This window comes from Zonotrichia leucophrys, chromosome 2, assembly GCF_028769735.1.
Source record: "Zonotrichia leucophrys gambelii isolate GWCS_2022_RI chromosome 2, RI_Zleu_2.0, whole genome shotgun sequence".
Lineage (NCBI taxonomy): Eukaryota > Metazoa > Chordata > Aves > Passeriformes > Passerellidae > Zonotrichia > Zonotrichia leucophrys.
Window position 1 is genome coordinate 113994591 of NC_088171.1, and position 14350 is coordinate 114008940.

A 14350-nucleotide genomic window follows, 5' to 3' on the forward strand; every position below is an offset into this window, starting at 1 on the left:
AATGGACCTGAAATAGAAACACATCTCTCGCCGGAGGATCCCCACTCCGCGCCCCCGCGCTGCGTACCGGCGGGTTTAAAAGGTCAATAAATCAGAAGGATGAACTCTCGGTGGCATTGTTAGGTTGGGAAAGTTAACGAATGACCCCAGGAGTCGTGCGACCACGGAGGTTTCAGGAGTGTCAGAAGAAGCTCCCTATTAAACGCTGCGGGGAAGTGAAGTCTAAGCGACTGGATGGAGAAGCAGCGCAGTGCTGTGTGTTTTAAGGTTACAATTCGAAAATACCCAAACAGTCAAAACAAAACGCCAGAAAAGAACGGAGATAATCCGTCTATAAGGCCAGGGGCACTTGAAGGGTCACAAACTGCCAACATTTTCTGTACTAACCAGGGAGCTTTTACTTTCTCGGCTTAGATTCAAAACACACCTTTCTTTCTTTGATCCCAGATCAATGAGCTGTAGAAACGGTTTCAACAAATCTCCCAAACAAAGTCAACTGTAGTTGCTTAGTTTATTACCTCATGTTCATTATACAGAAAAATATTTCCTTTCTCCTGAAAGTGACAGCCCTAAAAATTGCTGCAAGCTTTATGTGCAAGCAGTCCCTCTACTCGCTGAACTTTTTCAGTAAAAGCCCCTGCGGGATTGTTTCGCTTGGCTCAATTCTGCTAATTAGAGCGAAAGGGAAAATTTGGCGTTTTAACACGATCAACTGGTTAAAAAAGGTAATACCCTCTCCTACGGTTTAAACTCCGAGTTGGTTAGTTTGTCCGAGTCAGTAATGCGGCGTGAGCTGGGAGCTGCTCTGGGGAGCAATGGAAACGGACCGGCTCCCTTAGAGTAGCGCGCTGTTCCCTACCGGAGTTTTGTTTTGCTTGGAAGTCATGTTGCTTATTCCCTCAGCTGAGTACTCTGTTATCCGCAGGGAAAAATGCACACGCTTTCCTCACGCATGAGTTTTCTTTAAACACGATTCTGATACTGTTTAATTCCGAGTTTTCTCTGGGTATCGGCTGTGCGTCCGTGCGTGACCCGTCTCGGGGCGGCTGGCCTGGGACTGAGGGCTCCGAGTCCCGCACGTCGGGTGGGGAAATGTCACAACCCCAGCCATAAAACTAAAGCCATTGGTACACCAGCCTTACCCAGGTGTGCCCTAAGGTAGTGTCCCAAAGGCAGTGGAATAAAAACGAGTGAAAAAGCACTTTATTCCCAACGAGCGTTGCTGGTTATCGCCAGTTCTGGGCTGACGGTCCTCTTTTGTAAGTGCAGCGTCACCGATAATTTATTTTACAGTCAATTCTAAGTGCATAATACTTTTGCAAGAAAGGTGCTATTATATACTAGTTTGAGAGTATTTTAAACACACATATATGTAGGATCACGGTTTCCACCTCCGCTGCTTCTTAGAGCATGTAATACAGGGACTAAAAGCATGGTTGTTGGAATCGCTGCCTCTGTGCTGGACTAGCATGAGGGTTTGAACGGAGGAAAAGAAAATTAAAGCTTTTTGGTTTGGTTTAGGCAGATATCAGTCTTTTGATAATAGTTTCGACTCCTTGCAACAGGGATAAATATGCCATACTATTATGCTGGAAATATATAGCTGGTTTATAATCTCTAAAAAGCAGGGGGAAGCAGAAAGCTAAATATAAAAATGGCTGGGAAATTGCCTTCACGTGTGTTAGTCCCTGGCAGCTCCGCTACTGCAATCTCTTCTTTTTAAAGCATCTGTCCGTCAAGTGTAAAGGAGCAAGCTTTACGTTGTGCGAAACAGGAAATTCAATGTTAGAATACGTTAATGGTTATTCTGACTTCATTCATTTAATTTCAGGGAGAATTCTTACAATATTGGTTTATTTGATCAAGGTGGCTACCCAAACAAAGGTGTCCTTAACAAAACAAACCCCTTTGATCTTCAGTTTAAAGCTGAGCAGTTTCTCAAATAAGCATTGATGCATTTAATAGCACCACATAACAATGCAAATATTAACCAAAGCGCCCATGAAAACTCTGTGTCCTACATTAGTCTGTATGCCAAAGAAGAACATAAATGGTGCTGAGATAAAATTCTGTTTATTCTGAAGTGATGGACATTTTTTAAACATCAGTTTGTAATTACAGTTTATTTATTTGGGCAAATCAGAGAAATCCTGATAACGTAATGTTACATGCAATAAGTACTGCAAAGTTCAACGTATTAATGATAAGTACAAGGAATATTTATGCTTTTGACAGACACAGTAACTGTATTAGGAAGTATGAAGAATTGAGAGAGCATATGTATCATCGGGTTTACTCTGCGTTCAGCATCCTGCTGTCCAGGGAGCTGAGATCTTTCATGGGTTTACGAGGGGAAAGATGCTCAGGGAGCGCTAGAGGGTGAGAAGTTAAAGTGTGAGGCACAGACGATCGCTTGTCTTCCCATTATCAAGCTACATCTCAAATTTGCCTGCAGGGGAAGCCGCTCTCAAAGTGTTACAGGGTATCTCGGCACTACTGTAAATACGTCTCCTATTTCCTATCAACCCCGCTCAGGGATGTCCCTTAGCTCCCGGCCCCGGGGCCGCTTGCGGAGGGCAGGGCTGGCGGCGGCGCTGCCGAAGGCGCTGCCGGTGCCCCGAGGCACAGGCGGCAGGGTTCCCCTGCGGGGCGGGGGCAGCGCTGGCCGCAGCGGGGCCCGCGATGCGCTCAGGTGCCGGGCCTGGCCGGGAGGAGCCTCGGGGGCCGCCCCGCGGGGCAGCGCCGCGGGAGCCGCGGCCGCCGTCCGGCTGCGCGCCCGCCCCCGCCGCCCCATTGGCCGCGCCGCGGCTCAAATAGGGCCGGGCCGGGCCGGGCTCCGGCAGCAGCGAGCGGGCTCCGAGCGCCGAGCGTGTCCCGAGGGCTTTGGCCGCGGCTGCCGGCTTTGGCGGCGCTCGGCAGCGCGTCCCGTCCCGTCCGGTGCGGTGCGAGATGAGCAGCCCCGATGCGGGCTACGCCAGCAGCGACGACCAGGTGCAGGGGCGGTGCTCGCTGCCCATCATGATGCCGGCCATGTGCCCCTGGGCGGCAGAGGCGCTGAGCCCGCCGGGCGAGGCGAAGGCGAAGGGCGGCGCGGCGGCGTCGGGGCCGTCGGGCGGCCGGAGCAAGGGGGAGGCGCGGATCCGGCGTCCCATGAACGCCTTCATGGTGTGGGCGAAGGACGAGCGCAAGCGGCTGGCGCAGCAGAACCCGGACCTGCACAACGCCGAGCTCAGCAAGATGCTGGGTGAGCGAGCGGGCGCGGGGAGCCGTGGGGCGGCTCCGGGAGAGCGGGGAGCCCGGGGGAGCTCCGGGTCGGGGCTGTGGGCGGCGAGCGGGGGCATCCGTGGTTGGTCGGGCCGGGGTGCCGGCGTAGCGGTCGCGTCCGAGGGCGAGCGGGGATCGGGCACGGCCGGGGCTGGGGCTGCGGGGCCGATGTCGGCGTAGCGGGGGGGGCGTGGGCGCCGCCGCACCGGTGAGCGGGCGGTCTGACGGTGTCGCTGGTGCAGGTAAATCGTGGAAGGCGCTGTCGCTGTCGGAGAAGCGTCCGTTCGTGGAGGAGGCGGAGCGGCTGCGGGTGCAGCACATGCAGGACCACCCGAACTACAAGTACCGGCCGCGGCGGCGGAAGCAGGTGAAGCGCCTGAAGCGGGTGGAGAGCGGCTTCCTGCAGCACGGCCTGGCCGAGGCGGCGGCGGCGGCGGGGCCCGGGCTGGGCAGCGAGGTGTCCGGCGGCGGCGGCGGCAGGATGTGCGTGGAGGGCCTGGGACTGGCGTACGGCGAGCAGGGCTACGCGGCGGCGGCGGCGGGCGCGGGCCACTACCGGGACTGTGCGCCGCTGGGCGCCGCGTTCGACGGCTACGGCCTGCCGACCCCGGACCCGTCGCCGCTGGACGCGGCGGAGAGCGAGGCGTCCTTCTTCGCGGCGGGGCTGCAGGAGGAGTGCGCGCTGGTGCCCTACGGCTACGGCCCGCACCCGGCGGCCGCCGAGTACCCGGCAGCAGCGGCGGCGGCGTCCGAGAGCTCGTCGGGCGCGTCGCTGCGGCGGCACCTGGCGCCCGGGGAGGCGCTGGGCGCGGGCGGGTCGCTGCAGGGGCTGCTGGGCTGCCCGGCGCCGCTGCACGCCTACTACGGGCAGTGCCAGCCGCCGGGAGCGGGGCGCGGCCCGCCGGGGGCCGTGGGGCAGCCGTCGCCGCCGCCGGAGTCGGCGCCGTGCCGGGAGCAGCTGGAGCAGCTGCGGCCCGAGGAGCTGCTGGGCGAGGTGGACCGCACGGAGTTCGAGCAGTACCTGCGCTTCGCCTGCAAGCCCGAGCTGGGGCTGCCCTACGGCGGCCACGAGCCCGAGGCCGCGGCTCCCGTCTCGTCGGCCGTGTCGGACGCCAGCAGCGCCGTCTACTACTGCGGCTACCCCGACTTGTGAGGGGCTCGCCGGGGCCCGGCGCGGACACTGGCACGGAGGCGCCCGGCCCCGCTCCTATTTATGTAATTTATTTGAATCTTGAGAACTGACAGGGTATCTGTGACCTACTCGAGGTTTAAAAGGTGATGTGCCCTCTCGCTGTCCAGGTGGTGCGGGTCTTACCATCACTGTCCGCCAGTGACATCTGACACTGTTGCTGCGGTGGAATAATGATACTGGGGGCACACGGAGAATATAATTTCTGTGATCTTGTTAGAGATCCTCATGCTTTTGTATGTTTTGCAGAGTGGTGTGTTTTTATATGATGGATTTGTACAGAATGATTTTGCACTTTTTCAATAAAGGGAAAATAATAAAATTGGTCTTTGATGACTCTTCCAAGAGGTCTTATCGTCCTTTGTAATCGGTTGTTACTGCCTTTCAAACTAGTTTTGTGAGTGTCCTGTGCAGTAAGCATTAGAGGTCCTATCATGCTTTCTACAGACAGTCTTCCTATGTTTCTCCTGCTTCAGTTACAGACAGTTACAGACAGAAATTTTAAGCCTTCTGTAACTGCCTTCTCTAGGCTCTTGGAGGTTTTTTTGGTTGGGGTTTTTTTGGTGGTTTTTTTGGGGGTTTTTTTTTGGGTTTTTTTTTGGGGGGGGGTTGGGTTTTTTCCACTTCCTTGGTGCTTTCTTAGATCTGGTTAATATGACTGAATTAAAAAAAAGGAGACCAATTTTACGTCTGAAGAGTTAGACATATCTATGGCTGTACCTGCTGTCGTAGGTTAGGGTTTGCTCCATTTTTAATGGAAGCAGGGATTCATTGATGGGACGGGTGGATAAGAGCTGGTTTAAGCACCTCCTGGGACAGAGGGCCAGATTGTCTTTCGTGCAGCCGTAGCGGCCTTGCTGCGGGGGCTGGGGGTGGCGGTGTATCCCATCTCCGCTGCGCAGATCAAGAGCTGTAAATCAGGATCCAAAGTAAGTGAAAGATTACGACACGAGCCTCCATGGGGGAGCCCGGCCGGGAGCAGCCCACTCGGTACCCTGCCACAGCGGCACCTACCTCCCAGATCCTCACCTTCCCTCGCCTAGAGAAATCCCTTGGTCCATTGTCATCGCGTCTAGAAGTAGAAATGTCTCCGCGCTTGAGAAATGGGCGCCCTGTAATTAAACTTGGGTGAAAAAAAGAGATATTTTCATTTAGATGGTAGTACAGAGTGGGGCTGTGGGATGGGACTGATAAAATAATTGTGTTTATTGCTTAAATCGGGGGGAGGAGGCAACAGTCATCTGGGTCGTTTGCTTCCTAAGATAAAGCAGTGGCGCTGAGCATGGGGAGGAGGGCGCGGGGCCGAAGTGGCAGACTTGCCCACTGATCAGCCTATCTTCCAAGGGGACGGGAAATTAAATTGGGTCCGTTTTCAAATTGCGATTAAAGAGACCTATGTTTGTACTCTTGAAAGATAAAATAGATGCAAACTGCCTCAATCATTGAGATTTAAGAGCAGCCTCCTCGGCAAAAATCGACTTAGTAATTGTGCACTGTTACTGAGCCTTGAATCAAAAGGCATTCAGACTCTTAATATTTAGTAAAATACTCTACTCTCTAGTTTCTTAATCTTCCCATTTTACTTTTCAAACAGTCTTCAATTCTAAGAAATATACCTCAAATATCCATCCTGTCAATCTCTTCACTCCTCTCCCAACTGTATGTGAGAAAAAGTATGTAATTCTGAAATAGGTGATACTTCAGAACAAGGACATAATATGTTTTCTTCATACTTTAATCTGGAAAAAAACCCACAAAAAAAAAAAAAAACATGACGTCTAAAACATAGGAACATAAATCCAGAAAACAAATGTGCATGAGAGATGGTTTCTTGTTTGATTGAGTTTTCCTTTTATTATGGTATTTAAACCTACAGGATTAAAATAATTTTGTCCTTTTCACACACATTCACAGCTTTCTGTGTGAAAATTACTTTGGCTGGTTTGGGAAATAATAAATCACAATAACCTTTTCATAACTTCAGTCACCATTTCTTTTCATTTTTCCTAGAGATGCAGGTTTTGTTCCCCTCTTCTGTCCTTCATCCCAACTTGTCAGACAGCTGAAGGCCGAAGCAGACTTGAAACTGTAAGTGGCTCATATTGAATATTGAAAATATTTTATTTTTCTCTTTTCTTTTCTTTTTTCTTTTCTTTTCTTTTCTTTTCTTTTCTTTTCTTTTCTTTTCTTTTCTTTTCTTTTCTTTTCTTTTCTTTTCTTTTCTTTTCTTTTCTTTTCTTTTCTTTTCTCCTCTTTTCCTTTCTTTACTTTAAATTGGAAGAGAATGACACTATATTGAAATAAGTACACCGGTTTCAATAAGAGTGCTGGCCCACACAACAGTCCAACACACCACAGGAGTGTGTCGAACTGTGTGCAGTGAAGATGAGGCAGATCTTCCAGCAGTGTTTTTACAGAGCTTTTGCAGACTCAAATCTAAGAAGCATTATTTTCCTGTATGTAGCCAGATGTGTAGCTCTTTTTTAAGCCCTTCCTTAGGAGAAGAACGATCTGAAACTTCTTTAAAATTTCTGAAACGTGGCAGATTTATGCACTGCCAATATGCATGAAGCAAAATATTCTGAATCTCCATCCAAGCCCTATTTTCCTCAAAGCATCTTGACTTTCTGATTCTAAATGACAGACACCCAAATTTGTCCTGTAGCCCTTTTGAAAGCATTAAACCTTCCTCACTCCCCATGAGTACCTAAGACGATAGGCACATTAAAAGAAAAACCCCGAAGTGATTAATATTTTTTCTCGATCACTTTCCCATCAAGGTTCTCGCTGTCAGGCGGTGAAAGCAGTTGCTGTGTGCCCGGGGGGGCTGTGGAGAAGGCTTCAAGTGAGTGACAGAGACCGAGGCGGCTCCTGGCCGCGCTCTTCAGGCAGGGTCGGGGTCTGTCACTGCCACAGTGCCGTTCCCGGCACGGCACACAGGGCAATTCGCTCCCTGAAACCGCGCTGCTGGTTCACTCCACGAAAGTAAACCACAAAGACAGGGTGGCATCTGCAAAGCCTCTCTAACCTTACCCAAACTCTTTCTCCAGTTAAAGAACGGCATTACCTGGGCATGCCTTCCAGCCTCTTCCTACAGCAATGGCGAGTGCTCTCTGAAGTTCACAGAGATCACTTATGCCCCAAAGCCCAAAAGGTATTCAGCTCTTTGTCTTTTGTTTGGTTTGGGGGTTTTTCTGTCCCTCTCTCATTAATTCGTAATAAATCCCTAGTAACGTTTCCATTTTTCTTAACACAGTCAAATCCCTTATGTTGGTGTCACATTGCAGCTGGAAGGGTTTGGTTTGTTGTTTTATATCTGAGTGGGCTGGTTTGTTTGTGTGGGGTTGTGTGTTTTCAAATGTACCTAGCATTTGGTGGTATTTGTTTGTTTGTTTTGGTTGGTTGGGGTTTTTTGAGTGTTTATTTTTTGCTTTTTATTTTGATGGTTTTTGTGTGTGTGCGTGTGTGTGTGTCTATGTGTGCTTTCTGTATTGCTGAAGCATATGGATAGAAAAGCAAGTGGGCCTAGTGTGCAAGAAAGGGGACTCCAGGCCAAGGTACTAAATTAATGTCAGCTTAAGGCTCGTCCATGCAGGGCAGGTGGCAGGAAAGCCAGGAGGTCAAAATAACAACACACTTGTTAAAGCAGAGGAGCTGGAAATGTCAAGAAGCAGAGGTTTTGTGCTCTTAAAAAAAACCAAAAAAAACCCAAAAAAACCAAAAACCCCAAAACCCAAAAAAACCCCAAACAAACAAACAAACAAAACCCCACAAAAATCCTCAAAAAACCAAAACAAAAAAACCCCAAAACCAAAACAACAGCAAACCACACAAAACCATCTTCCATATTAACACGCAGATTTTTGCCCACTTCTGTAGCTGTGTGTTTTTCCAGCTACAAAGAAGATAATCACTAGAAGACATTAGCAGCAATACTGCTGATGAATTTCTCCTTTTACACAAATTTGGTTTACTTGTGTGACAACCCTATTCCTGTGTTGCAGTAAATCCTGTCCCAGCCGCTCCTGAGAAGGACGGCAGAAGCCCCTGGCAATGTTGGGATGCCAGCACGGGATGAGGGGCCAATACCCGGGCACAGCTGGGCGGGCGGCAGGGACAGGCCATTCGCAGCCTTGTGACAAGCGACATTAGCGTGCCTCGGGTGGCTGACGGCACTGATCGCTGCGCCGAGGGACGAGCGGGAACTGTGAAACCCAGTAATTACACACCCACATTTGCTTAACGTTAAACAGTCAAGTAATGTGTTGACTAATTAAATGCTCCCGAGATCAGAGTTCAGTCGCCCTCTTCAGATTTCCGTCTACAAAAATGGGGATTTCTTTCGCCTTCTCTGTGTTTGGGCAGAGGCTCTTAAATACAGTATCTGCCTGTGTGTCTAAGAGAGTGTGCTGATCATCCAAGGCTTCTCGCAGACTGATACATTTTAGTATTTTATTATTTTAATACCCTGAATTATTTACTGAGAAGGTCTGTCACATACATAAAGAGACTTCACCTAAGATATGAATCTTGTCTTAGATCAAATGCTAAATAAATCCCTTTGTTTCTGATGACATCTGACTTCTCTCTGCTTTGGATGCTGCAAAATTTATGCAAGGTTTTGCTCGTTGAGCTCGGAGAAAACACTCAAAGTCCACACCTTCTAAAGAAAAGAAAGAAAATTATTGCACTTTCTACACTGTAAAATGACAGGTTATGAACGCATTTGCAGAGAAAGGGGTAGGTTATTTGTTTCACTTCCCTGCTTCGAGGGTTGCAAAGCTACCTGGACATAGCTGCTGTTAACACTAACCCTCAATCTGTTTCTGTTCTGGATTACAGGGTCCCATAGGTGCTTGTGACGCCCCAAGGCTGAAGATCGGGTGGCATTACATGCTTGTATTTATCATTATATATATTATATTATATTATACATATTGTATTATATTGTATTCTGGAACTCGTTTCAAAGCCTTTTTTCCCCCTCCTACTGAATCTCTATTTTCGCTGCTCGGAAGTCACTCGTGCCCAGGGGAGCTGCTGATGATGATGGATCGGTAGAGCTGCTTTAGGGGACCAGCCCGACGAACTCACGCCATCAAGTTGTAACGTGGTGAGACTGAAGGAATTGCTGGGTGCAATCCTTGTCACCGCGTGATCCCGCCCGCCGGTCGGTCAGCTGTGACCCGCTTGACCCGCTCAGCTGGGAATTGCCCCATTTCGTGTGTGCTGAAGAAAACCCACGGCAAACTCGGGAGGCCGGGTGTGCCCTGCCCCGATATTCGGCGCTCGTCCCCAGCGCGCACGGAGCTGGGACAGCGGGCAGCAGTTCCCCGGCTGCCCGGGCTGGTACGGGAGGCTCAGTCCCTGGTGGAGCACCCAACCCGCTGCCCTAAGCCCTCCCCGGCAGCCTCGGGGGTGGGAAGGTGCGCGGTGGCCCTTCTGTGGCGCTGCACAGTGCAGTGGGGCACACTGGGGAGAAAGGGGGGACGGGGACAGCAAAGAGGCTCCAGGCTCAAAGACAGTCCGCTAAAAGCAATGCAGACTTGTAAGACAGGTCCAGTTGTCCCTGTCCCTGTCCCCTGTCCCTATTTCCTCAAGAACAACCTACTCCAAGTTAACTAGATGCCTAGTTTTTAGCCTAGGGAAATTTAAAGTATGAGCCCAAGGAACACAAGTGATCCTCTTTCATATTGCGTGTATGTGTGTGTGTTAAAAAACAGAGCAGGGAAGCTATTCTGTGTTGGGATAGGACACAGGAAAATAGTTTTACACTAGAAGAGGATCCTTTTAGATATGCTGGAAGGAAGGAAACAAGGTTACAACGAAGGTGGTAAAACACTGGAACAGATTGCCCAGAGAGGTGGTGGATATCCCATCCTTGGAAGTGTTCAAGGCCAGGTTGGATGGGGCTCTGAGTAACCTGGTCTAGTGGAAAGTGTTCCTGCCCATGGGAGGGGGCTGGAATTAGATGATTTTTAAAGTCCCTTCCAACCCAAACTAGTCTATGATTACTTCCTATGATTACTTCCTGCATTTTAAAGGGTTTATATAAAAATATGTTCAGCTATCTTCTGTCCAAAAGCAATTATTTCAAACTTGGTCTGACATCATTAACAATGGATTGTTTCCCAGGTAGGTATTCTGCCCCCGAACATTTCCCAGCCTGCAGGCATTTAAATTCCCTTTTCCCGGTTCCAGACTTATGTGGAAGAAGACTCTAAGTAACTCGTGTTCGTGTGTCTCTTTGTGAATAACTAACACAGAATTACATACTCTCGACTTCAAGCAAAACAGGAACACAGGAGTACCATGAAAGAAATTGTACGATGATTTAAATAATTCCTATGTCCATCGCTGGAGAGAAGACTGGGGTTCACCGACGGCAGGAATCTGTCGAGGGTGCTCCTGCTCCCGCTCCCCACCCGGGATTTACCGCAGTGCCTTGTCGCCCACATACCTGGTGGAAATAGGTGTCTTGGAAAAGCGCGCCTTGTTGGAGGGGGAAAAAAAGGCGTTAATGACCGGCAAACTTCATTAATGAGGGCTGTGTTTATTCAACGGTTTTTTAATCGCCTGTAACTTCACACCTTTTCTATTGAGATAAGACGCGATCTCACGCATCAAGGCACAGTTGTGCCCTTCATCTTGTCCAGTTATCCCGAAACTATCCGTCAGCCAAGAAACACATCTCAGGTCGTGCCAAGCGGTTCTCAGTTTGCAAGCGGCTCGACTGCTCGTTTATGGGCAAACTTTCTCTGCATTCATGCTGTATGACATATGGCGCTGATAACACATGTTCCGAGATACCCTTTGAAAAATAGGGTTGTTGGTACTATCGAAAATACAATCGAATATTAGAAAACCGAAATAGGAAGAATTATTACACTTTATGAGAACGTCCCATTTATAGGACTGCTCTCAATACGACGGCACTAGGAGAGCTGTAAAAATAATTTAAACCGCCTCGAATCCACATCTATTCTTAGGAAAAACCAACAATATTGTCTTTACAGCTTCTCTATATATTCCGATAAAATGAGGGTGCCTTAATTTTGAATACGTCGTGATTTAAAGAAACCAACTTGCCAAGGAGGCAAAGCACAGAGAGCAGACGGCGAGGGGATGCTGCGAGGCCGTGACAGTGACAGCCAGACGGGAAAAAATCTGTCTCGTTTCGTGGAACTGCCTCGCCATAGCTGAAAGCGCGGATGCACCGAAGCATTCCCGCGCCGCTCCCTCGGAGCAGTTGGTTACGGGGAAAGAGGGCAGAGCACGAGCAGCCTGGGCGGCTCGGACCTGCTCAGGTAGCGCTAGAGGGCAAGAAGCTGAAGTGTGATGCACAGATGATCTGACTTAGTATCCCAAGCTACATCCCAAATCTGCCTGCAGAAGAAGCCCCTTGTGCCTCTCAGAGTGTTACAGGGTATCTCGGCACTACTGTAAGCACTCTGTCCCTTTCCCCGCTTTCGTATCAGCCCCGCTCAGGGATGTCCCTTAGCTCCCGGCCCCGGGGCAGCTTGCGGAGGGCAGGGCTGGCGGCGGCGCTGCCGAAGGCGCTGCCGGTGCCCCGAGGCACAGGCGGCAGGGTTCCCCTGCGGGGCGGGGGCAGCGCTGGCCGCAGCGGGGCCCGCGATGCGCTCAGGTGCCGGGCCTGGCCGGGAGGAGCCTCGGGGGCCGCCCCGCGGGGCAGCGCCGCGGGAGCCGCGGCCACCGTCCGGCTGCGCGCCCGCCCCCGCCGCCCCATTGGCCGCGCCGCGGCTCAAATAGGGCCGGGCCGGGCCGGGCTCCGGCAGCAGCGAGCGGGCTCCGAGCGCCGAGCGTGTCCCGAGGGCTTTGGCCGCGGCTGCCGGCTTTGGCGGCGCTCGGCAGCGCGTCCCGTCCCGTCCGGTGCGGTGCGAGATGAGCAGCCCCGATGCGGGCTACGCCAGCAGCGACGACCAGGTGCAGGGGCGGTGCTCGCTGCCCATCATGATGCCGGCCATGTGCCCCTGGGCGGCAGAGGCGCTGAGCCCGCCGGGCGAGGCGAAGGCGAAGGGCGGCGCGGCGGCGTCGGGGCCGTCGGGCGGCCGGAGCAAGGGGGAGGCGCGGATCCGGCGTCCCATGAACGCCTTCATGGTGTGGGCGAAGGACGAGCGCAAGCGGCTGGCGCAGCAGAACCCGGACCTGCACAACGCCGAGCTCAGCAAGATGCTGGGTGAGCGAGCGGGCGCGGGGAGCCGTGGGGCGGCTCCGGGAGAGCGGGGAGCCCGGGGGAGCTCCGGGTCGGCGGCTGTGGGCGGCATCCGTGGTTGGTCGGGCCGGGGTCCCGGCGTAGCGGTCGCGTCCGAGGGCGAGCGGGGATCGGGCACGGCCGGGGCCGGGGCTGCGGGGCCGATGTCGGCGTAGCGGGGGGGGGCGTGGGCGCCGCCGCACCGGTGAGCGGGCGGTCTGACGGTGTCGCTGGTGCAGGTAAATCGTGGAAGGCGCTGTCGCTGTCGGAGAAGCGTCCGTTCGTGGAGGAGGCGGAGCGGCTGCGGGTGCAGCACATGCAGGACCACCCGAACTACAAGTACCGGCCGCGGCGGCGGAAGCAGGTGAAGCGCCTGAAGCGGGTGGAGAGCGGCTTCCTGCAGCACGGCCTGGCCGAGGCGGCGGCGGCGGCGGGGCCCGGGCTGGGCAGCGAGGTGTCCGGCGGCGGCAGGATGTGCGTGGAGGGCCTGGGACTGGCGTACGGCGAGCAGGGCTACGCGGCGGCGGGCGCGGGCCACTACCGGGACTGTGCGCCGCTGGGCGCCGCGTTCGACGGCTACGGCCTGCCGACCCCGGACCCGTCGCCGCTGGACGCGGCGGAGAGCGAGGCGTCCTTCTTCGCGGCGGGGCTGCAGGAGGAGTGCGCGCTGGTGCCCTACGGCTACGGCCCGCACCCGGCGGCCGCCGAGTACCCGGCAGCAGCGGCGGCGGCGTCCGAGAGCTCGTCGGGCGCGTCGCTGCGGCGGCACCTGGCGCCCGGGGAGGCGCTGGGCGCGGGCGGGTCGCTGCAGGGGCTGCTGGGCTGCCCGGCGCCGCTGCACGCCTACTACGGGCAGTGCCAGCCGCCGGGAGCGGGGCGCGGCCCGCCGGGGGCCGTGGGGCAGCCGTCGCCGCCGCCGGAGTCGGCGCCGTGCCGGGAGCAGCTGGAGCAGCTGCGGCCCGAGGAGCTGCTGGGCGAGGTGGACCGCACGGAGTTCGAGCAGTACCTGCGCTTCGCCTGCAAGCCCGAGCTGGGGCTGCCCTACGGCGGCCACGAGCCCGAGGCCGCGGCTCCCGTCTCGTCGGCCGTGTCGGACGCCAGCAGCGCCGTCTACTACTGCGGCTACCCCGACTTGTGAGGGGCTCGCCGGGGCCCGGCGCGGACACTGGCACGGAGGCGCCCGGCCCCTCTCCTATTTATGTAATTTATTTCAATCTCCTTGGGACAGTTCCACGAACTTTCTCTGGGCGGACTTAAGCTGCTATCCCGATTATTCTGTAGGCTACAGTCCTCGTTCGAACTGCTTTTCGGCTGGTGTTAATGGAATGTTTACATCTTTTTTTTCCCTTTTGTTAATTCGCGTGATCATCGATGTTTTTGCAAAATCAGCAGTCTTGTGTGTTTGCCCAGAACATGTGTCTAATTGTTTTTTTTAACTATATCTGTGTTTTAGCATTTCCGGAAAATAAATGAATGTACAGTTGTTTCTGTCATTCTTCTTGGTCATGTGGCCCTTTAATGAGAGTAATTTTAAGTTAAATCTCTAATGCCCTAAGGCGATGCTCTCCAAAGGCAGATACCATGTGATTCTTTCACCTTGACAATGGCTCTAACACAACCTCCAGGAGTTAAGATGTGTTTTTCCCAGCTGTGGCTGTATTCTTATCACACAGCCTAATGGTCAG

The 14350-nt window shown here is 53.2% G+C and overlaps 2 protein-coding genes across 2 annotated transcripts; both read left to right on the plus strand.

The window, feature by feature from the left end:
* The first annotated feature begins 2855 nt into the window (after positions 1-2855).
* Positions 2856-4798, plus strand: LOC135443299 (transcription factor SOX-17-like). Its single transcript, XM_064703512.1, has 2 exons — positions 2856-3244; positions 3507-4798. Exons 1-2 carry the CDS (start codon positions 2950-2952, stop codon positions 4415-4417), a joined length of 1206 nt encoding a protein of 401 aa, XP_064559582.1. The 5' UTR covers positions 2856-2949; the 3' UTR covers positions 4418-4798.
* Positions 4799-12261: 7463 nt separating this feature from the next.
* Positions 12262-14158, plus strand: LOC135443300 (transcription factor SOX-17-like). The gene is made up of 2 exons (XM_064703513.1): positions 12262-12650; positions 12905-14158. Exons 1-2 carry the CDS (start codon positions 12356-12358, stop codon positions 13801-13803), a joined length of 1194 nt encoding a protein of 397 aa, XP_064559583.1. The 5' UTR covers positions 12262-12355; the 3' UTR covers positions 13804-14158.
* Positions 14159-14350: the final 192 nt, after the last annotated feature.

Coding starts and splice junctions, on each gene's coding strand:
- LOC135443299 (XM_064703512.1), top strand. CDS start 2,950: ATGAGCAGCCCCGATGCGGGCTACGCCAGCAGCGACGACCAGGTGCAG. Junction 3,245..3,506: donor CGAGCTCAGCAAGATGCTGG/GTGAGCGAGCGG, acceptor TCGCTGGTGCAG/GTAAATCGTGGAAGGCGCTG.
- LOC135443300 (XM_064703513.1), top strand. CDS start 12,356: ATGAGCAGCCCCGATGCGGGCTACGCCAGCAGCGACGACCAGGTGCAG. Junction 12,651..12,904: donor CGAGCTCAGCAAGATGCTGG/GTGAGCGAGCGG, acceptor TCGCTGGTGCAG/GTAAATCGTGGAAGGCGCTG.